We start from the raw sequence: 22497 nt of genomic DNA on the forward strand, positions 1-22497 counted from the left end.
TGCTTTGAGGATGTGAGAGGAAAAGAAAAACATAAATAAATCTTCCACAAGCACAGAGAGAGAAGCTGCAAACTCCACACAGTAGGGCCAGAGCCAACATTTGAACCCACAGCTTGTATCAAATCTGTATTAGATCACTTGTGTGGGAATAGGCTACCTAATAGTGTGACATAATGAAAGCAATGTTAATTTCAAAGGGGGGAAAAGAGAGAGTGAAAGTTCTGAAATTGAATCAATTTGTCATATGTGTGGTTATTAAAGATACAATAATTTATTTATTGTTCAAATCGCAAACTAAGGCTTAGAAGAAAACACAACACGTTATTTCATGTTGACAATTTTAGATTTGTAAAGGTGCAAACACTCACATTGCATGTACAAAGCAGATGGATAAATAATATAACAATAGGACCGCTTCGAGATATGCGTGACAATCATGTGCTGTCCTCCACATCTCCCATCTATTTGTATTTCCCATCCTGAGCTGCTTAAGGCACGAAGTCATCATCAGACTATCAACACACAAGCCTGAAGGACAGACACGCGCCTTTGAGGTCAGCGTCCATGTACCTCTGCCGCCCCCTAGTGGACAAGGCTGTATCGACCTGCTATTTTATTACAGCTATCTACATTCGCTGTTAACATCAAAGTCTTATTGTGAATCCCGGATTCTAAGCCTATTAAATAGAGAAGTTGAAAGGATAAATACATCTATCTTTCTTCTGGCAAGTGAGGTGTCAGTTGTGTGACGTCATGTGTCTGGACAGGTGGTGTCGTTCTCTGAAGTATTCATGGCAGATGGGGCAGGTGAGCTTCTCTTCCCGCCTCCTCCTCACCTGGGACTCTGCGGCGAACTCCTTCTTATGGTGGGAGCGCATGTGGAAGACAAGGTCAGAGGTCATGCGGAAAGACAGGTTGCACTTGGCGCACCAGTTTTGCACCGAGACGCCGAAGGAGGTGAAGGTGGGCGGGAGGACTGTCAGAGTCGAGGTGGACTGGACCTGAGAGGTTCTTGACCATTGCTCCGATGCGTAGTGGAAGGCGGCGTTTAGCGTCACCGGGGAAGGCAGCGTGTGAACGTCACCGCTAAGGATGCTAGGAGCCATCAGGTTGTTGTATCCTGAAACAGTTCTGGGCGTGAAGGCCTCTCTCATTTCCTCCAGGCAACTTGAAGGTATCGTCGTTGGGTTACTGTGATACAGTTTGCCCGCAGAGATCCTTTTGCTGGGTTTACAAAAAGCGCTTCTCAGTTCTCGATTGCCAGAGTGGACTAAAGAAAAAGCGCTACCTGTGCTCGAGCGCAAGCCAGAGCTCTCTCCTGTCTCCGAGTCCATCAACCGGTCATGTGTAACATGCGTCAATTTGGCTTCCCTCTCTTCTCCAAAAGTTGCGTTTTTACATCCCAAATGATCCACTTTGGTTCTGTCAGCTTTTACCTTCAGGGGCTCATCAGATGCATCTCCTCCAGCCTCATCCTGGATCTTGGCCAGCTGAGTAATGTTGTCATCATTTGAAATGTTATTTTTTTCCAACAGGACGGTTTTCCTCCCTTTCAGGTAAACGGTTTCCTGATATTTCCGTTTATTCCCGGAGGGAGAGTCGTCATCCGTGTCGCTTTTTTTGTGTTCCAAATCTCTGGCGATGTTGTGGAAATCCGTTACACGCCGCTGCTTCTTGACTTCCACGTGCTTGTGATCACGAATGTCACGACTCCATGCGTCGCTCGAGATTTGCTTGCACAGGAAGCGACAATGAGCCAAGAAGGGGTATTCATTCTTGAACACCTGCTCACACCTGACACATTTGAACTCTGCAAACACACAAATATAAAGGTATTACTATTACAATTAAAATGTACAATATAAATTATCTGGTTAATTCTGCTTATTGGGCACTTTCAAAACTACAGCATCTGTAGACATATTGCTCATGTGCAGAGGCAGGTCATCCCAAAGTGTGGGACTTTGACCTTGTGCTTAGACCTATAGTAGGTACCTCCAGAGGCAGTTGGTCAACGGACCAGAAGCATCAGGCAGGAGTGTAGAGATAGAGCAGCTCAAAAGGTAAGCGGACGACACCATTTCAATATTTAAAAACAATTCTTAAAATGAATTCCCAAGTGCACAGGCAGACATTCGAGGGGAACCATAATCTGAGTTAAGTGCTATATGTTTTGCACTTAAGAAAAAAGCAGCAGCATGTTGAGCCAACTAATTGGCAGTATTTGGACACTTGAAAAGTGCAATAATAATTATCTCATGCAATAAATAAGCTGGATACACAGTAAATTCTGTAGAGTAAATCTGACTAATTTTGGGACCAAATAGACTCATTTTTAGAGAGTAATATTGACACTTGGAAGAGAATTTAAAAAATGAAAAAAATAAAAGTGACTCAAGGGAAGTAACGAAATCATGACCTTCAGCTTGTCGATCTACTACTCCCTGAGCCACACAGCTCTTGCTTTCTGTTATCGCTCGTGTCAGCTGCAGCTGATTCCATAGAATCTTCCTAATTCCAAGAGACCAAAAACGAAGTCTTTGGACTATTGCAGAAAAGCAAACAGTGGGAGGGGCATAGCTCAGATGGTAGTGTGCAGTCTCCCAAGCTGAAGGTCGTGAGTTTGTTCCTCAACCCTTGAGTGACTTTTCCTTTTTTCTTTTTTTTAAATTTTACTCTCCTCCTAGTGCAAATCTTAGCCTACTTTAAAACTAAGTTTATTTGCTCCCTCTCTAAATGGAGTCAAATTTACACCACATAATTTACTGTGTGTTTGATTAACAGAAATGAACTTCTGGGACTAAAATAATTTTAAAAACTTTTTTTTTTTTTTTTTTTTTAAGGCTCACCTTCACTCGAGCCTCTACTGGTCTCTGTGAATCCCAGAAGGTGACACAGCTCCGGGTCGTACCACACCAGCAGTTCCTCCTCCTGGCGGACGTCCCTGGTGGTCCGCACGTAGAGTTGACCTCCTTTCAAAAAGGCCTCCGTGTTCTGCTCCTCTCCGTTGCGCGCAGCCTGCACCAGCCGTAGCCACGACAGCACCAACGCTGAATTACGCATGGCCTCTGGGTCCACCTGTTGGCAAGGTTCATTTAGCACACTGCATATGTTGGGTTTATTTTCAAAGCCGACTCACCCGGAACACGCAGGGTTTGGCTCGTCTGTCACTGGATTTCTGCGCAATGAAAGCGATGGTGTCGTAAAAAGTGTGTTGGAGCACACACGGACCAAAGCTGGTCCCCGCTGGGATGCTGCGCGTCACCACCACGCTGGTGTGAAGCTCGGCGGGATGCTGCACGAATTTACCGTCACCCTGCCACATGGACCGAGCAAAGAAGGCGTGATCCATCGTTAAACTGCAAAACAATAATGATGGTGTTCACAAAGTGGATTAAAATGCATTCAAAACATTCTGGTCATTTGTATTTCATTTTCATTTCGTATTAGCGCCTCTCATTGTTGTGGATGAACTAAACAAGCTGATAAAATGTGATTGACGGGCATACGGGAATGCAGTGGTTAAAAGACGATGCCTGCATTCGTTTAACTGTCGTTCTGTAGCGTGTCATCATTGAGTCAAGCAGTCACAGTCGATGCAGACTGAAGATTCCAGACTAACGTCCTTTGTCTCAGTTTTTCACTCGGTTTCTCCTTTTGTTTCCTCCATCTGCCATAAACTGTCTCATCTGTGCATGCGCGCATGAAGTTCAATCGCAGGTTCCCACGCAAAAATAACAAAGTGCAGGATTCACGCCAGGATATTGTACAAAAAAATAGCACGTGTTTGCAAACATACTGTCAATTTGCTCTAAATAGGAAAAAAGTCTCATGCAGATGGTGCGTGGGCTCACCTGCTGGACATGATGGTGTTCTGTGACAATGTGCTCCCAGGTGGTCCCACGATGAGCAAGTTATCCGACCGAGCGTTCATGTGCACTGTCGCCCCTCCAAGGTCCCACTCCCACTTCTCGCCGTTCGTCACGACACCCGCTGGTGCGTGGCGCAATGATGCAAACGCGAAGACGATTTCACTACTACCACCACCCCCTCAACCAAATTATCCACTGATTGGTTTGTGTGTCTTTCCAGGAGGAGGAGACAAGTGGCCAATGAATAGAAAGCAATCAGATAATGGTGATGATAGGTCACAGCCCAAAACATATAGTGACACCGGATTAGATTAAATAATACAATATAAAGTCTAAATTCTAAAAGAACACTGGTAATTCAGTAGTAGGCTCTCGAAAGTTCTATGAAATGTTGGATAGTCTTTGAAAAGAACAAAGAAGCTTAAATAGAGACTATATAAGTCAGGATCTGCACTGCAAGGTTCAAGTGACACAATTCAGATATACTGTGCACGTTCAACTTCAGATCAAAATCAAGCCAAATGTGCATAAACATCTGATACATCATGTGACAGTTATGTTGCAAATGCAGCATAATACCCTGTCGAAAAGGGATTCAAATGACAAGTCCCATCCAACCATTCTATAAAACTTGCATGCATGGTTGAGCCTTTACATTCAGCAATGTTACAAATACATGGTAAGATGCAGTGAGTGTCATGTTTGCTATTGGGCGAATAGTCTAAATGTTTCTGAATGAGCATTTAATGGATTTTTCTGCTTCACAACTTTAGTTAGCTTTAGATGCTTTAGTGGTTAGACGGCCTCAAACGGTTCAGTTAATCAGAAAGCGGGTTATTTTGTTCTTGATTATGTTTAATGAAATGAAGTTCAGAATGAATTCTGCTTTGTTGTTGAAGTGCAATCAAATTTCATTGAGGGGTAAAAATGTCAGAAACATTTTGAAAAGCTTACATTCCAATGTGCAACAAATTGGAAATACAAGGTTGTAGATGGCCATGATGTATCCCACCGCATGTCTTGGGAATTTTAAATACATTCTATACACAAGTGGATGAAAGCAAAGTTAGTGTGCATGCCAATGTTTTTTTTGTTTTTTTGTTTTTTTTTAAGCTGCTGAATGCAAAAAAATCGATTTTGAATCGCTACTGCCACCTGTGGCCAAAAAAAATTAAACTGCACATTTTATTTAAAAAAAAAACAAAAACAAAAAAACATTGACACTCAGTTAGCTCCATTATTTAAAAAAAAAAATCTGCATGGATATTAATTATTAAATGACATTTCTTGTTCATTACAAATTTGAGACTTATCATAATTGTCAAAGTCAATAAAAAAAATAATGTGAATTATTGATCTAAAATTAGATTTAAAAAGTATAGGCTAATGTTTTCACCATCCGGTACAAGCATACACCCTGTACACAATGCGCACATGACGTCACATCCACAGAGAGGGAAATTCGAACCCGAATCCAATCTGAAAACTATTGACGCTATACATCTTCTTTGTCTCATATCTCTATGTGCTGTTGTTATACTGTACATATAGCCCAGTGTTTAGACAGAGACAGCACAGTGAGGTATAAAACGAAACCTCTGAAACCTAGTATTTTTATATGAAACAGGTGTTTTATAAATAAATAGTGAGAAAGACAATATTGCAAATAATTAGAACAATATATCTCAAAGAAAAGAAAAAGAACAATATGAAAAACACCAGAATTCCTCCAGCGATAAACAAAGTATGACAATCACTATTTTAATTCCTTATGGGAAAGTGGAGTTTGGAGTCTCTCCTTGGGTGTCGCTCCTCTCCTCCATCCTGTCCAAGAGCCTCATGCTTCTTTTTCCCCACCCCAGCCTCTTAGGAGGCCGGCTTCCAGTCAACGCCTGTGCAGAGCGACACGACGTGGCCACACTGAGCAGAAAGCAACTTGAGACGCGACGATAATGTATTAGCGGATGTTGGAGGGACAATGTGAAGATTTGCAGTGAGTAGCGGCGCTGTTGCTGGAGAGTTCGAAAGCAAGCGGGGAAAGATGGCGAGGAGGCGCATGCACACGCTCCTCGCTACGCTTCTGCTGGGACTTTTCCTCCTCCATGTGTCGGTGAAAGGAGTGCAACAGCAGGAGGAGGAGGAGGAGGAGGAGGAAAGGTCCTGCCAGGGCGCCTTCGACCTCTACTTTGTCCTGGACAAGTGAGTGTCGCTTATTATTTATGGCTTTTGTTACTTTCTCACGGCTGCGCTTTGCCGCGCAACCGCCCCGTAGGCTGGGAACGCGTGGAGCACCGGCCTGGTGCTTCGGCGTCATTTTGGACAAATAAGAACTCGGAGATAGTTGAGCCCAAGTTGGAAATCCCCTCGTTTATTCTTAAACGATGACAAAGATCCAAAACAATGAAGCACTCGGCTGTGCATGGTCAAGATTACTGCGGTTATGCGTTCAAGTGTTGCACAGACTTGATGTTTGTCTCCCACCACATCCCCCGTTCCCACACCCCCAACCCCCCCTTATTTATTTCTTTACTTATTTATTTGGTCCGTGTGGTTCTTTTGGCCCGGTTCATAGCGGCGAGGCAAACAGAGCCATGGGATGTGGGCTGGGCCAGGCAGGATTGGGTTTCAGGCTGAAGACTCCTCCCTGACTGCCTGCCTGGCGGACACAGCTGCTGCCAGCCATTTCAACAGTTGGTCAGATTTATTATACAACCTTGTGTAAATGAGTCACTATAACACGATTTAGCACTAATTTACAATGAACAAAATGCTTCATGTTCTAAACACCAAATGCTCTAAATTAGAAAAGAAAAATGCAATGTTCATGTAATTGAGCTCCAACATGAAACACTAATGCCACCTAGTGGCAGAACATTTCTTCAACACAAATTACTCATAAAATTACTGTATTAATGAATGAACAAAAAGATACAACCACATTTAGGAACCATATTTGTCCACTTTTATGTTAGCAATATTCTGTAAAACTTTAAAAACTTTCTGTAAAATTTTATTCATTGTTTATTTTGAACAGATGTTAAAAAAAAATCAATTAATTTGTGATTAATCATAAGTTAACTGTGGAAATCATGTGATTAATTACAAATTGTAATTGACTGAGAGCCCTAATATAAAAACAGTGTATGTATATATGTACAGTATATGTGTGCCCATGTGTTTGTAGGGAGTACGACGTGGACATCAAATTAGTTTTAAGTTGCATTTGTATTTAAAAAAAAAAAAAAAAAAAAAAAAAAAAAAACGTTAAAATGCATTAAATTAGATTTGATGATACTTGCAGAAACCTTGGAAGGGTCCATCCATACATTTTGCTGGCGGCTATCCAGTTCTTCTTAGTAATTACAATGTCCCATCACAGGTGAACTATTCTTAGAACAGGCATTAGGGCTAACCATGTGGCCACAGGAACCATGTTAGGGATTAAAAAGTTGAAAACTACCTGACAGCAAATAACACTGAGGACCTTATTTTCAACCCCACAATGTCTCAGGCAAAGTGCATTCTAACTGAGCGCTTTATGTTTTCTTTTGGTATTTTCGTAGACTGGCGCAGTTGGACATGGGGTGTTTGCGCCATTGTGGGCATGAACACAGCCGATTTGATTCCCAACCAATCAATGTCATTACCTCTCATTCCCTTTATATTCAGCTTAGTTAAGACGCTGTGGAACCAGAATTTGACTCACTGGAGTTCATGAAGAAGATCAAAGCATGCAAAGTTGGTTTATAAGGAACTGCAAGCAGACCTCCACTAGTGGATGATGTAATGTTGGCCAGGGCAAACTCAGATCACCGCTGTGAAGTGGGTGCTTGAAGACCGCCTTCCACCTTGTGTGCATCTAGTTCCAAAGCCACAAAATTCTGTTTACTTTCAGCCACTAAAATCGTTAGATGTGCCAGGGCCGTGTCAAAGGAAACATCCTCAGTCATGCCAGAATGCCAAGCATGGTGCGTAGCCGTTTACCAAATTCCCAAACACGCTAAACAAGGCTTGCACTGGCACAAAAATCAAGATACGCTAGTTTTTCTGTGAACAATTTTCTTTAGGTCAAACGTTCACTTAAGATGGTGTTGCCAGTCTACTGCACTTGTTGTGTAATTTACTGTACAAAAATGTGCATCTGACAGTGTGGATATTGGGAGCTGCTCAGACATGACAATTGACATTTTTGTCATTTCTCGGCTCCAACTGCAAAATAATGCACATGGCTGCAGAGTGATTAGACGTGCCAAAACGTGCTACAAGCAGACCGGAGTACGGAAAAGGCTTAAAAGATGTGACCTGATAAAATGTTACGCCCACATTTGCTCAGAGTAAATCATAGGTTTTGAATCAATTTTTTTTCTAGTGATTGTGTAGCTTGTTGTCACATGTCCTCACTTTCCCTTGTACTCACCATAGGAGCTGTTGAAGTCCACACTTTGAATGACATTTCACTCTTTCGGGTGTCCACGGCAACATCTGTCAGCTGCTCTTCACTCTTTACCCTTTGCTTCCGAAAGTTTAAGAGGAGCCCGAGGAGTGTGCGTCATGCATGGCCGGCTCTCCCGGTGCTTGGACCTCTGCATGTCTCCACAGGCCTCCAGGAAGCTGTTGCTCTTTTTTTTCCTTTTAAATCAACTTATTGGCCTTTTCCCTCTTTAATGCCACACAGTGACCCATTCAGCAACACCTCAGTGGGAAAGAACTATGGCGTCCAGCATGTTGAGAGAATAGATCTAGATGGACAGAATTAAAAAAAAAAAGATCATCAGCTCCCTGCATTCCTACACTCAATGTCTGACCTACACTAAATAGCAGGCTGACTATTTCCTTTGTAACCCACAAAGAAAAAAAAAATGTTGGAGGTTGTGGTGGAGTTCTGTGCTCAAGAATGAATACTTTCTCCGTTTTTTTTTAAGTACGTAAGAATATGTGTAGAAGAGTTAGGATTATCTCAGGAGAAATGTTGATGGCAATCACGTGGAACTGGAGCCTTCAGAAGAATTAGAGCATGTCGAGACAGAACATGGGATTCGTGCCAGACATTACAGTGCACCCACAAATGTCGAACTCAATCCATTCTACAACACTGGTCAACCCGCGTTTGGTTCGGATTTTGTAATAACATTTCCATAACAAAGTAATGAAATAAGCCATAACCGGTTCCATGGTCAGGGTGTTGCTCTCTAAAAAACTTAATTAGTTGTATTTTTATCCTATTAATAAATAATGCAACAAACTGCTGAAGGTGTATCTGACTTTAGAACATTCCTATTTGTTTTAGCCATTGTAAAAAATATATATATATATATATATTAAAAAAACAAAAACAAAAAAAACTGTCAAGTGATAACAACCCTGCGTAAAGTACAGTGGTACCTTGACTTACAAATTTAGTACTCTTTCGAGGTATGAATCATAGCTCAGCAGATTCCTTTTTGCTTTGACTTAAAAAAATTAGAGCAACCAGTTAGAGTTAGAGAGAGAGAGAGAGAGAGAGAGAGAGAGAGAATATTTAATCATATAGTATGAGCATACTTGGATTAATCACATCAACCCTGACTTTTGAGAAGCTAAAAGAAAGTAGTGCTTAGATTTTGCTTTACAATCCAAATGGCACTAACTACAAGTAGAGATGACTGCCTACAAATCTCTCTTCTGTTTATTTGAGCCAATTTGGAATCCTAAAACTGAAGGAGAACTTTGAAACCCTTATATGGTATTATGAAGCCTGTGTCCCGAGCAGACCCCTCCTGGATACTTTATCATGTCCTCCTGTCTACAAAAAGGATAAGTGGAGCAGGAAGTGACTGGTTAAAACGGGTGGAACAAAAGAAAGGCATCATGAATCTAAACAGCTCTGACTTTATTTCCTTTTTCAAACCTGTTACAATCTTCAGACTTTCACCCTCTGTCCGTGTCTGCTGTTTGATGTCATTGCAACCCCCCGCTGAGTGGTATTTGTGCACCCCTCTTGTTGTCCATGTTTCTGCCTTTTCTCCCCCTCAACCTGTTGTTCGGCTGCCTCTGCTCATCACCATCTGTTCGCCCTCACTGCCACACACAAACCACCAAACGGGCATTCACACTCTTGCGCATGGACACACACAGGCCAGCTGCCCGCTACATGTTCACTGCTACGGGCTGCTGCATCTGTCCCAGTCTAACCTCAACCCTCTGGCCCAACAGCAATTAGCCCCCATTAGCAGCCCCCCTGGGACTGGGCTTCATTAAGGAGATGGTCATGTAAACAGTAGAAGCATGTAGCAAGGCTAACAGGTTACAGTGCAACATAACTGAATGTGACCACAAAGACATACCACCACTCTTGCATGATCCAAAATTGCAACATGCTAATGCTAACAACTGTTTATACATTTTGCTCTGAAGTTGCATTTCTTCATTGGTTTTCTGTTTCATTGGAGGTGTTTCAAAGTGTGAATATCTGACTGTTGGTGTTGTTTCAAACAATCTAAATCCCAGCCAAATCTGCATTTTCTTATTTTGCAGATCTGGAAGTGTGAAACATCACTGGATCGAGATTTACTCTTTTGTGGAGCAGCTGGCAGAGAAATTTATCAGGTGCACTATTTGCCAAGCAGTCTTACAGTAGCTTAAATACCTAACATAAAAATGTAAATGGTCATTTATGGAATGTGTCAAATTTGAGACTTGAGAATGTAAATGTCAAACAACTGTTTGTTCATAGTCCCATGTTGAGAATGTCCTTCATCGTCTTCTCCACGCATGGCAAAATCATCATGAAGTTAACTGAGAACAGGTAAAGATACAGGACACATCTGTATTGTATGTTTATCTCTACCTCTGTCCCAGGAGGTTTTTGTGACATTTGTTTATGACATTTATGTGGAAAATACAAAGCTCACTTTCATGATAAATTGAATGTAGCGTATAGTCCAAAAGCCAGAGTCCATCAAGTTTTGGGTGCAGATCCAAATTACAGTCCTGCTTTTTAAGAATATTATATATATATATATATATATATATATATATATATATATATATATATATATATATATATATATATATATATATATATATATATATATATATATATATATATATATATTCATCAACCCTCGGGCTTTTAGCTGATGAAATGCTCAGAGGTTGCAGAGCACCACATCCCGTTTCTGCTGAAGTCATTCTCCTCTTGACCACAGGTTTCACTCCTAAGCCATTTTTTTTTTCATAACACAGGCAAAGCATTTTTATTTTTTATTTTTTTTAATAATATGGCCAAAGCAAAAGGCCTCATCACTGCCTCATGACATTATAAGAAATAACAAGCTGCACCACAGACTCAAATATACTGTGCATCAAGTTTTTGGTGTTTTTGCAGGAAATTGTAAGAACTATATCATGTTCTAAATCAAGGGTGGGCAAACCCAGCCCTCAAGGGCCGAAATTGTCCACCCCTGTTCTAAATAGACTGCAAACTTTGCAAATGGTGTACATGCTGCACAATATATTTTGCAATAATTACATGGTTCACTTTGAAATGACAATGAATATTCTAATTATAATTTAATGCATATTTTCATACTGTTCTTTTACACCAAACTAACATTAATAACTGCTGGCATAAAGTCATACAAAAAAAGGAGATTAAGCTCAATATACACAGTATCACAAAACAACTAATTACAACTATTTGTAATATGAAAATTGAAAAGTAATCTAAAATTTAATCTAATTGCATCTGAATTATTTCCTAACTACAATTAATCATAAAGTAACAGAGGCCTGTTAAGAAAATGTTCTTTTTGCACATAGCAAATTTAATAATGTACCGGTAAACAAATGAGTCCATTATACATTTTTGCTTATTTCAAATATGAAAGTTCAGAGAAACTGTTCAGCAGTAGTTTACGCGAATGAGGAAAAGGGGAAACCCACGTAAACAAAAATAATTACATTCTATAAATCAACTAAAACATAACAGCAAGAAGATTAACGGCAGTCATTTGTTTGCAAACATTGTGATATCATTTGCACGCCTCACCTGGTGTCAATATTCCTCTTATGAGCGCACACATCTACTACTCTGCTGGAATTTCTCTCTACCCTCGAGGTTTACATTTGTTTCACTGGGAATATTTTTTGTTTTTCATATTCCTTCTGGCGTGATTTTTGCTGATGCTTCTTTTTTGTTGTACCCTTCAGGGAGGCCATCACTGGAGGGCTTCGAGATCTAAAACGTGTAATTGCTGGAGGAGACACATTTATGAACCTTGGCCTGGAAATGGTAGGGGCAAATTGGAAAATGGTTGCATTCATTATCTACAAACAGCACAATTGAAGAGACTAATATAATATTCAGACTAATGATATCTCTGTGTTGGCAGGCAAATGCACAGATATATCAAGAAAATCAAGGTAAACGCTTTCTACTGCCAATGTTCATTGCTTCACAGGTCTTGAATTTTGCATGCTTCACAGGGGCAGCCAGTGTTATCATCGCGTTGACTGACGGGGAACTGAACGAGTGGCAGTTTGACACAGCTCAGCGAGAGGTAATATGGATTTTTTTTTATATTTTTTTTGAGCATCCGGGGATCTAAACCATAGACTCAAGTTTGTGACTGCAAAGCTATTCAATGAGTCCATTTCACTTGCTATGGTAATGTTGAGTCAATACTCAATACAGTAGATGCAGCAACCAGCCTCTTTTTTTTTAATTTTATGTTATTTTTTTGCAGCGCGTTCATTTCTAATGGCTTTTTCAGATGCTGCAAGTCACAACAAGATGGCTGGTGACTCTTTTGGCTTTCCTACATTTTTTCTGTTTATGTGTTCAACCCTCACAGGCTCAAAGGGCCAGGTCTATGGGAGCCATTGTTTACTGTGTAGGGGTCAAAGAGTTCAACCAGACCCAGGTAGGAAGCACAGAAGTGAAACGAATATTTATAAATATGCAACAAAGCAAAAACAACATTGTCTGTTTGTGTATGTTTTTTCCTAGCTTGCGACCATTGCGGACACTATGGAACATGTGTTTCCTGTGTGGGGGGGCTTCCAAGCCCTCAGGGGAATCATTGACTCGGTAATACACACAAGCACACACATACACACAGAAACACACTAAATTGCGTTATCTTGCGTTTTAGATCATCAAGAAGTCCTGCATTGAGATCCTCGCAGCTGAGCCGTCCAGTGTGTGCGCGGGAGGTAAGGGCTGTGCGGTGAGCAAGGTTCCCTCGTTAAGGCATTGACGCAGTAATGCGTGGGCGTGATTGTGTCAGACGACAGTCATCCAAAGCCTCTGGAGCGCACCGCAAAGTTGAGTAATCGCACAGACGCTCATGGCCGCGCGGTGACACGCAGCGTATTGTCATTCACGGCCGGGGGAGATTAGCGTAGTCGCTTGGCCGCAGCATGTGGGCCAAAAGGGGAGGAGGAGGAACTAGAGTTGGTCGGAGGAATTAGCCATGAATCTTTAAGCATGGCTTGCTCCCTGGCCTAGTTTGTCACATCATATGTTGAATAGCCTCCTTCAACCTTCGGTCTCGTCTCCCATCTTTGCATAGCTGGCCTTTGGATACCACTTTGAGGATGTAAAGGGGGGAAAAAATTCCCAATGCCAAATGAGATGGTGCAATAGCCTCTATGTGAATCCACAGGATGGATGAGCTTTGACATGACCTTATTAGGAATCACTTAGGAGAGTGCATTTGCAGCCTTGCTCCCAGGATGACCAATGGAGAAAATGATCCATTACGAGATTTTTCTTTTTTTTTTTAAACCCTCCTGTTAGGTCAGTTTCTCAGGAACAGCAATAATGTTCCGGGTCAATTTGACCCAGGCTATATTTTAATGATAAAAATACATCACAATAAAATTATCAAATATTTCAAATGAACCAACGCAAGTTTCATCACGAAAAACTACTATTTGTAGTTCTTGAACTTTGAAAGGGGTCAGTTTGACCCGGGCTATGTTTAATGTTCCATAAGCGCCCCAATAATGAATTATAGCTCACGATTAACAGTTTTCAATGCAAATATTTCTAATTGAGCCATTTTAATTGTCTTTTCTTGAAGTTACGGAATTAAAATTACAAATTTAAAAAAGTTTATTTCCAAAAAACGACTTATTTGTAGTTCTTAAACTTTAAAATTGGTCGGGTTGACCCAGCCTGTTTCCATCCATCCATTATCTTGACCGCTTATTCCTCACAAGGGTCACGGGGGGTGCTGGAGCCTATCTCAGCTGGCCTTGGGCAGTAGGCGGGGTACACCCTGGACTGGTTGCCAGCCAATCGCAGGGCACACAGAGACAGACAACCATACACACTCACACGCGCACCTAGGGACAATTCGGAGCGCCCAGTTAACCTGCCATGCATGTCTTTTGGAATGTGGGAGAAGACCGGAGTACCCGGAGAAGACCCAAGCGGGCACGGTGAGAACATGCAAACTCCACCCAGGAATGCCAGAGCCTGGACTCGTTTCATTGCTAATATGTCAAAATGAACCATTTATCATCTGTTGGTGCCAAGTTTGAAAGTGAATGGTTAATATGTGTCCTTTAACTTAAAAGTGGGTCATTCTGACAGGAGGGTTATAAAAAATGTGCATTGTTAGATTTGTTGTTTTAGCATTCCTATAATAGCCATAGAGTAAAATAAAATAGAATACCTATACTTCTTAATCACCTACATTTACAAAACTGCAAACAATGTCATTTGCTACCATTTACTGCTAGAGAGTAATGGTTAAATGAAACGGAAACGAGGGGCTGCAAGATAATTAGAGCAACGAGAAGGACAATAATCAGTGTCCTCATGTGATAATTATCTCTGGTTTGTTGCCAGTTTATCAGCCGCCATGTTCCCAAATATTTTCCAACAGCCTCATTTGTTATTCGATTGATGAGCAGTCTAATGGTCAGTGAACTAAGAAACTCACGCCAACCAAAACTTGACTCTGGCCTAATTAATGAAGGACAGCCACTATAATGCGCTGAGCTTATTACTCCAGTGTGCATCCTTTGTTATTAAATGAAGCCATGTAGAAACAATATGTGTGCTTACACGCATATTTATTGCTGTAGCGTGACTCAAGATAATGTGAATGTCTCGAACTGGACAGCATCCTATAACCAGCATCTCAACATATTGCATCAACACTATTGTCTCCGTGTATGCAAGTCAGGCTTTTTTAACATGTATAGTTTTTTCAACACACACGCACACACAAGTCCCTCACACTGATGTGAAGTGACCAGGCTGAGCTGCCTGCAAACAGGCCATCAGACTGGACAGTGAACATTGGGCCACACTATCAGACATGACAGCACCGATTCCACACACACACACACACACACACACACACACACACACACACACACACACACACACACACACACACACACAAACACACAAGGAGAACGTTGAACCTGAGATCTAACATGACAGCAGAGATTGCTGCTTTCATTAGCGTCTCACCCATTCCTCCCCGTCATTCCTTCCTGCGTGGCCCCCCGCCCTGCCCTTCGCTGTCCCGTCGCACTAACGTGATTGAAGGGCCGCCGTTCGGACAAGGCTTACCCCACTTTCTCCGCATAACAACAATCAACCAACAACAACAAAAAAAAAACATGCATGTCTCATGTGGACAGTCACATTCATGCTCGTCAAACATTCAGGTGTAGTTGGACATGGCAGCAACATACAGTACGTATGGTACAACTAAGCCGGGTGCCACCAGTCCTGGCCCACCATGATTGTGACAGCATTAACCTTTTAGCCTGCCACTGTATGTGACAGAAAGTCTGTGAGGAGCCTAATATCATCTCTGTGTGATAATACAGGGACTAACTTAATACACCTTATTCATAACAGCATTTAAATTTTAATGACAAAAGGAATACTATCATGTCATACTTTTTCGGAAGTGTTTAAAAAGCCATAAAAGAAAAAAAAACAGTATCCAGGATTAATTATTGAAGTGAGGTTTGGTAATGCCACGCAAAATTTGTTGATATTTTGGTGATGGAGTGCTAAATTTTTAATTTGGGGCGCATGTTATTTTTTACCAAAAACAAACAAACAAACAAACAAAAAAACAGCTTGCTGAAATAACCTTACAATGCGTTATTTACATTATAGTTTCAAAAAAATAATAATAATTCACTCGAGACAACGTGCTGTTTGGTATCAGGCAAGGAAACAAGCATAAGTCATAATTAATGTCAAGACCTCCAGTTGTTGCATTCAGACAGCATTCAGTTGCATAAGTGTAATTCAGTGCTCTGGTGCAAATGATAGCTCAATTATGCCTCTGGTTATTGTGATTAAGGCCCAAACTTAAAACAGAGTCCAAGAGGAGAGTGGGCGAAACAGGAAATGACTATATTGCATGCATTGTTTGTGTGTTCTCATAGCTCAACTTCAATTAAGTAAATAAGCCCTTTGAGGAACTTTTGGCTTCTTGGCGAGTATACACAAAGATGCTTGATGTATATTTTAGTAGAGTTGCAATAGTGGCAAGTATTTAGTGTGACCTCACTTTACTAGTAGCATGCAGTCCTAATTAATCACTTGCTGTGTCATTCAGTTAAGAGAAACACAGCCCTCGAAATGAATGCCTCCCTTTTTCGAGATATAAAGAAGGTGGCTCATCATGCTATTGTTCACACGAAGCATCAACACCTACAAAGGTGCAAAAACTGAATCGTGAAGGAAAATGTAAACTTAATCCATATTATGATCTTATGTGGAGACAGCATCTCATTCCCAGTAGACTCTATATGTAATCACGCCACAACATTGTTTGCGTCCAAGTTTATGCTGTGGGAATCTATTAGGGGTGTCACGATTCGCCAACTCCACGATTCGATTTAAATTTCGATTTTGGGGTCACGATTCGATTTTTTTTTCGATTTTTTTTTTTTTTTTTTTCTCCGCTCCCCCACTTTATAACACAGAGGCATATGCTTCTGTAGGCTAAGGCTAGTCTATGATCATTGGTTCTATTCATTGTACAGTAAATCTTATTTCAAAAGATCGGCTACATATAGGTGATGCAATTTCCATATTATTTTTGTGTAAATTTATGTAATATATGATAATTGACATTAGGCAGGAATGATCAAATTCAAAGAATTTATTTACAATATAAAGTTAACCGTCTTGTTCTTACTGAAGTGTAAAATAAAAAATAAAAAAACAAAAACAAAAAGTCACAGTGGGTGCCTGCCATCTATTGACTGTTTTTGGTTACAACAGTGTGCTGTGCGTTCCTCTTAAAATAATGTGCAATGTGCAACAACAACAAAAAATATATTGTATCCAAAGTCATGGAACAAATACAGCCTGAACAAACTATATCCCAACATTTACAGTTGCTGGGCATACTGTAGCGTGGTTCAAGTACACTAATTAAATGTTTGAATCCAGCGTTTTCCAAGGCTGCAGGTCTGCTGCTATAAATAGACCTATGGATCTGGCGTTTCGCGCGAGCTGAAGTGTGTGGAAGTTTCACTGTAAATGAGGATGAAATAGTTGGTTGGACCGTTGTTTTCCCACTTCTAGTTGAATTTGATAAATCTAAATCTTTGTGATGCCTGCGTAAATGTCCCGTCATGTTTGTCGTGTTTCCCGTTGTTACGGCTGGCGGCTCGGGCCATTCAGTTTGAATGCGCCAGCGCGACACTCTGATTGGAGGACTGTGCCAGCGCGACACTCCGATTGGACGACTGTGCCAGCGCGACACTCCGATTGGACGACTGTGCCAGCGCGACACTCCGATTGGACGACTGTGCCAGCGCGACGCTATTGTGTATCCGTGTATTATACCCCTATTAGTTATTGTTTCTCCTCCGTTCTGTCAGTTCTGTCAAATGCGGTTATTATTTGTTCACCTTCCACTTTCACTCCCTTGTCAAACCCCTGCCTGAAATTTCAATTAAAACTACTCAGATGTTAAAGTCGACCCGTGTTTATCTACTCTATATTTTCTGTTATTGTGTTACTTCCCTTCCCCTTGACGAGCCGGGCGTAACACCGTGGCCGAGTACAGTACGCGCACATAGCATATCTTGCAACTGTGGTCTTTTTATCGACAACGTGAACGTTGTCGACATAACTCACCGGGAACGCAAAATGTTTCCAAACTGGTGACGAGAGAAGCAGGAGCGGCTTGAAGCACCATTGCTGTGTCTGTCCGCGCTTGCCATCATGACTGCAGGAGAAGTCAGCTAACAAGTGCCGTTAGCTAGTAGCTGAATGGCTGCGTCTCATTTGCTTTCCTGGGAGGTGGCGGTGGCGGCGGTGGCGGCGGGCGCGGGGGGGGGGGGGCATCGAATCGTGTGTCCTCTCTCTATTTCGATGCTCGAAATCGTGACGTAATTTCGATCGATTTCGATAAAAAATCGAAATCGTGACACCCTTAGAATCTATGCAATCTTAATTAGTTCTGTCAATGATCTTTCCTTGTCTCTAGCTCAAAGCTATTTCGCTACATTTCTCCATAGTCTGTAATATAATGCTGGTATCGTTTAATATCTTAAACATTTGTACAAAATTTGACTTTCTTATGCTCTATTTGTAAAAATATGGTACAAAAAATGTATGCAAAAAGCAAATTACACTACAACATAAATGTGCATTAAATTTCCTTTCAAACAAAATAGATCTCATATCAATATATAAGTAGGCTATTTTGGGGTGTCAAAATTAATGTGTTAATTTTGAGTTAATTTGAAGTTCCTTTAACACCACTAATTTTTTTAACATGAGATTAATGAGCGTCCCTTACTTGGAAAACCTGTAATGGGGAAATTCCAGTCACAACGCAGCAGACACATCCACATTAAAATTTAGCAGTAATACATTTAATAATAATGCATATAATTGTGGAGACTGGGGTCAAGCTGTATTTTACAATTTTAAAAATGTGCAGAATTTCACAAGTTACTTCATGTTAAAGATCAGATAGCTCTAATATAAAAAGAAAAATGCACTGAGCTGTCACCAACATCTTACAAATGCAATTATGCCATCTAGTGGCATAAAAATGACCTAAACACAAATCAATATCACACTAATTTTTTTACAGTTCAGTACATTTCTTAATTTTAACTCAATTTTATGGATGGTTGTGAAATTACTGTATCAATGACTAAAAGATGCAGCCATATTTCTATTAGTTTAACATTTTCCCCACTTTTGTTAACACGCGTATGAAAACTTACATTAATATAATTTTATTGTATATTTACAACAGATATAAAATTTGTGATTAATCATGAGTTAGCTATTGAAGTCATGCAATTTATTACGATTAAAAATTTTAATAGCCTGATACAACTACAATATATATAAAGCATTAACATTTCAACATCTAACTAAATATGTCTAGATTTGTAGCAGAGACTTGTGTAGTGCCTGGCATGACCTTTCAAAAAGTAGTGTCACGTATACGCCAACACCCACCCGACTGTGTTTTTAATGCAGTGATCTTCACGCTGGCGTTTTTAAATGTTAAAGGTGTGACCGATGTTCATTTCAATTAGCCGGGAGGATGCGAGAGGTGCACAGTCAGAGTGCAAACACACTATACGCTTATACTTGGCTAAGGAAAATGGAAAAAAAAAAAAAAAAAAAAAACAAGTACAAGCTGCATCCACACAAACACACAACATGAGCAGACGTCATGTGTTGTGCCATAGGTAAGGTCAGACCCACTTTGACAGCGCTGTGCTGTTGTCAGCCCCGCAGGCATGTTTTTTAACCAAGTGTTTTCTTCCCGCTCGCCAGCATATGCTGAGAAGCAGCCACATAGACACTGCGGCATATGCTGGCAAGGCCCTGTCAGTGCACTTTAACAGCACCCGAGGGAAAGTAAAGGTCATAGACGCACACGCACCATGCACACACGCCTCGTGGCTAGCGCGCACACGTACCAAGATATTTTGGAATAGGAGCACTTTCAGCATTAGCACCATTGGAGCATGTTATGGACTTTACGCACGAATATAAACAAACCGTAATGAGGCACGCAGGAAATGGCTGTAAGCACTCAACATAATGGCGATCATTTCCCTTTGATCCTGAGTCTTATGAAAGTCTTACATTGCTGACTGTTCACTTCTTTTCTTAGAAAAAATGTCTTCATGTTGTTGTGTATGAAATAAAATGACGGCAGTGTTTGTCTCTTAGAGAACTTTCAGGTGGTGGTAAGAGGAAACGGCTTTCTCCATGCAAGAAACATCGACCAGGTCCGCTGCAGCTTCAAGCTAAATGACACACACACTGTAGGTAAGTTGTGGTGGCCGAAGCATTCCAAGTCCAGATCATGGTTGGGAATGCTAGGAGGAATATGGAATTAATTTGTGACTTAATGAATTTTCACCTGCAAAAACGACAAATCAATATTGACCTTCTATTTAATAATTAACTTGATGTCAACGTCGGATTGTGCATACAATTATTTCTAATTGTATTGCTGTACATTATATTATCTCCTCTTTTTAAACAACATATTTTTTGTGACAAGCATCAAAATGAAAAGCTATAAACAAAAGGGATCAACCTGTGCAGATATTTTCCCATCGGAAACTATGAAAATAGAAAGAATCTGTTCCCCTAGTTGTAGTTGGTCCTTCCTTTGGAATAGGTGTCATGTTCCGTTTTGATCGGGACAGTCTCGTTTTTTTTTTAGCCTTGGTTCGCACATCCTGGCGGGTTTCGCTAACCTCATTTTGTCCTGTATTACACAGGTGCCGTCCTGGTATCCCTGTCAGTTGTCATTGTGATTCATACAATAAATCCATTAACTCTGACTGCTAAAAACGTTTAGTAACGATTAGTAAAATCACGATGTATGCCGCCATAAACGTTAATTGACGTCATCTATGTGTTTTGTTTTTTTTTGTTTTTTTTAAGTCAGTGGGAAGTGCAACGTCCAAGTGCAGCGGTTGCTGCTGGTCAATGGAGTTGTGGAATCAAAAACAGCCACTAACTATGGCCAGCAGATGGCAGCATTGTATCTCTTTTCAATGGGCTCAAGTTGTATCAAATAATGAAACATGACGGATATGATAAAATCGAACATTTTCAAGGCTTGGATCTAATTCAGAGCGACACTGAACAAAAAAATATTAGTGCCAAAGTCACCGTTGTGCACAAAATGTATCTTTTCGCAAAAAAGCTTGTTTTCTCTTTGTTTTTCTATTTTCGCTTCATCGTCACTCAAATGACCTATTTTCAAATGGTAATTACTAAAGAACAGAATAATGTAGAAACATGCTTTTTTTTCCTCTAATGAAAGAATGGAACGCAGTCCATGTTTATGTAGTAATAGCACACAATATTCTTTTTGCCTTGAAAAATGAGTTTAAGTGCTTGAAATCGGCTGTTTTCTTTTTTTTGATAACGTGAGGCAGTAAAAGAGTGAAAAGGGAATTTAACTGTTAAATTCCTTTCTATTTACTTCTAAATTCACGTTTGCGTTCTCATTCATATCTAATCAATAGCAGGTGTTGACCAGAACTAAAACTACTTCCTGCTTTCGTGTTTAAGTCATGGGAAATGTAGTCCTACGATCTACTGTGGCTACCGGTCAGACAATGCAAACTGACATTCTAACGGCATAGTTCCAATTTTACAATGCGTGACCGGTGCGAAGTAAACGACATAACGAGCTTCCAACAGCTGTCGGGATCGAGCAAAAAAAGTTGGATAATTATGAATGCATTGACTTGTTTGACTGTCAGCCAAGATAGCATTTAGCATTAGCGATTGTTCCTATGTTGATTAATTTTGTCATGGAACGCTGAAGTTTATTTTATTTTATTTTTTTACCAAAATGTTGGTCAAATATAAAATTGCAAAACCTCAGTTATCCTTAACTTTGGATTTTTTTACTGTACAGTAAAGCATAGCGAGAACATATTCCTTGTCTGCCAAAAAAACAAAAACCCTGAAATTGAACCATTATTTTACTGCAGATGAGAGACCAGCCGGAATAGAAGATACATTCCTTCTCTGTCCTGCTCCTGTTATCGAAGAAACGGGGAGGTGAGTCACACATCACTTGTGATTTTTACCCTCACACTTTTTACAGTGAGACCAAACTTAGTTGCTTATATCTTAGCTGGTTGCGTGAGTCCGGTGTAAATGCCAAGCCACTTGTCCTTGAAAGCGTCTCGGCCAAAGTCGCTGAGCGAGTGCGATCAATCAGAGTTTGTCACAGCTAACGAAAAGAGACACCAATCACAGGAGGAGAGCCCAGGAACACGACTTAATGAGCGCCTCCTGGTTTAGAGCTTCACAGCCCCCCCCTCCAACCCCTTTTGTTTATGGTTGTAAATATTAACATGCGTGCCCATCTGTGTTGCATCCCAATCTGTGGCTGACACTTTCTGGAGAGAGAAAGAGTGTAAGGGGAGGCGTCCGGCAAGTGTAAAGTTTCCTGCAAGCGTTTGCAGCCCCGCCCTCGGTGATTGCGAGAGGAAGTTTTCGAGTGGGGCAGACAGAGCGCGGCTTTGGGCTGCGCTCCAAGTGGACCGAGGCCCAGCAGCATTCCCGACCCCGCTGCCTCGGAGTCCTGTGCATAATTATACACTGCTGCCCTGCGGCTTCAGACACCTCCCA

General features: G+C 40.9%; 2 protein-coding genes across 4 annotated transcripts in view; one reads left to right on the top strand and one right to left on the bottom strand.

The window, feature by feature from the left end:
* Positions 1 to 240: 240 nt before the first annotated feature.
* The window catches only part of znf488 (zinc finger protein 488), a 33444-nt gene continuing 11187 nt past the window's right edge, over positions 241 to 22497 (bottom strand). For 2 of the 3 annotated variants that reach the window (XM_077494498.1, XM_077494497.1), the window contains 4 exons: positions 8290 to 8611; positions 3140 to 3359; positions 2850 to 3078; positions 241 to 1810 (listed from right to left, as the gene is read on the bottom strand). In XM_077494498.1, the coding sequence (XP_077350624.1) occupies positions 738 to 1810; positions 2850 to 3078; positions 3140 to 3359; positions 8290 to 8354 (1587 nt within the window). In that variant the 5' untranslated portion in view covers positions 8355 to 8611 and the 3' untranslated portion in view covers positions 241 to 737. Of the gene's footprint in view, positions 1811 to 2849; positions 3079 to 3139; positions 3360 to 3854; positions 4022 to 8289; positions 8612 to 22497 lie in introns of those variants that run through there. The other variant, XM_077494496.1, reaches the window with a different exon arrangement.
* antxr1d (ANTXR cell adhesion molecule 1d) overlaps positions 5714 to 22497 on the top strand; it is a 30958-nt gene continuing 14174 nt past the window's right edge. Inside the window, exons 1-11 of the mRNA XM_077494495.1 lie at positions 5714 to 6071; positions 10386 to 10457; positions 10585 to 10656; positions 12063 to 12144; positions 12245 to 12275; positions 12339 to 12412; positions 12707 to 12775; positions 12862 to 12942; positions 13007 to 13067; positions 20062 to 20160; positions 21852 to 21921. Of these exons, the coding sequence (XP_077350621.1) occupies positions 5914 to 6071; positions 10386 to 10457; positions 10585 to 10656; positions 12063 to 12144; positions 12245 to 12275; positions 12339 to 12412; positions 12707 to 12775; positions 12862 to 12942; positions 13007 to 13067; positions 20062 to 20160; positions 21852 to 21921 (869 nt within the window). The 5' untranslated portion in view covers positions 5714 to 5913. The remainder of the gene's footprint in view (positions 6072 to 10385; positions 10458 to 10584; positions 10657 to 12062; positions 12145 to 12244; positions 12276 to 12338; positions 12413 to 12706; positions 12776 to 12861; positions 12943 to 13006; positions 13068 to 20061; positions 20161 to 21851; positions 21922 to 22497) is intronic.

Source organism: Festucalex cinctus, chromosome 14, assembly GCF_051991245.1.
Source record: "Festucalex cinctus isolate MCC-2025b chromosome 14, RoL_Fcin_1.0, whole genome shotgun sequence".
Classification (NCBI taxonomy): Eukaryota; Metazoa; Chordata; class Actinopteri; order Syngnathiformes; family Syngnathidae; genus Festucalex; species Festucalex cinctus.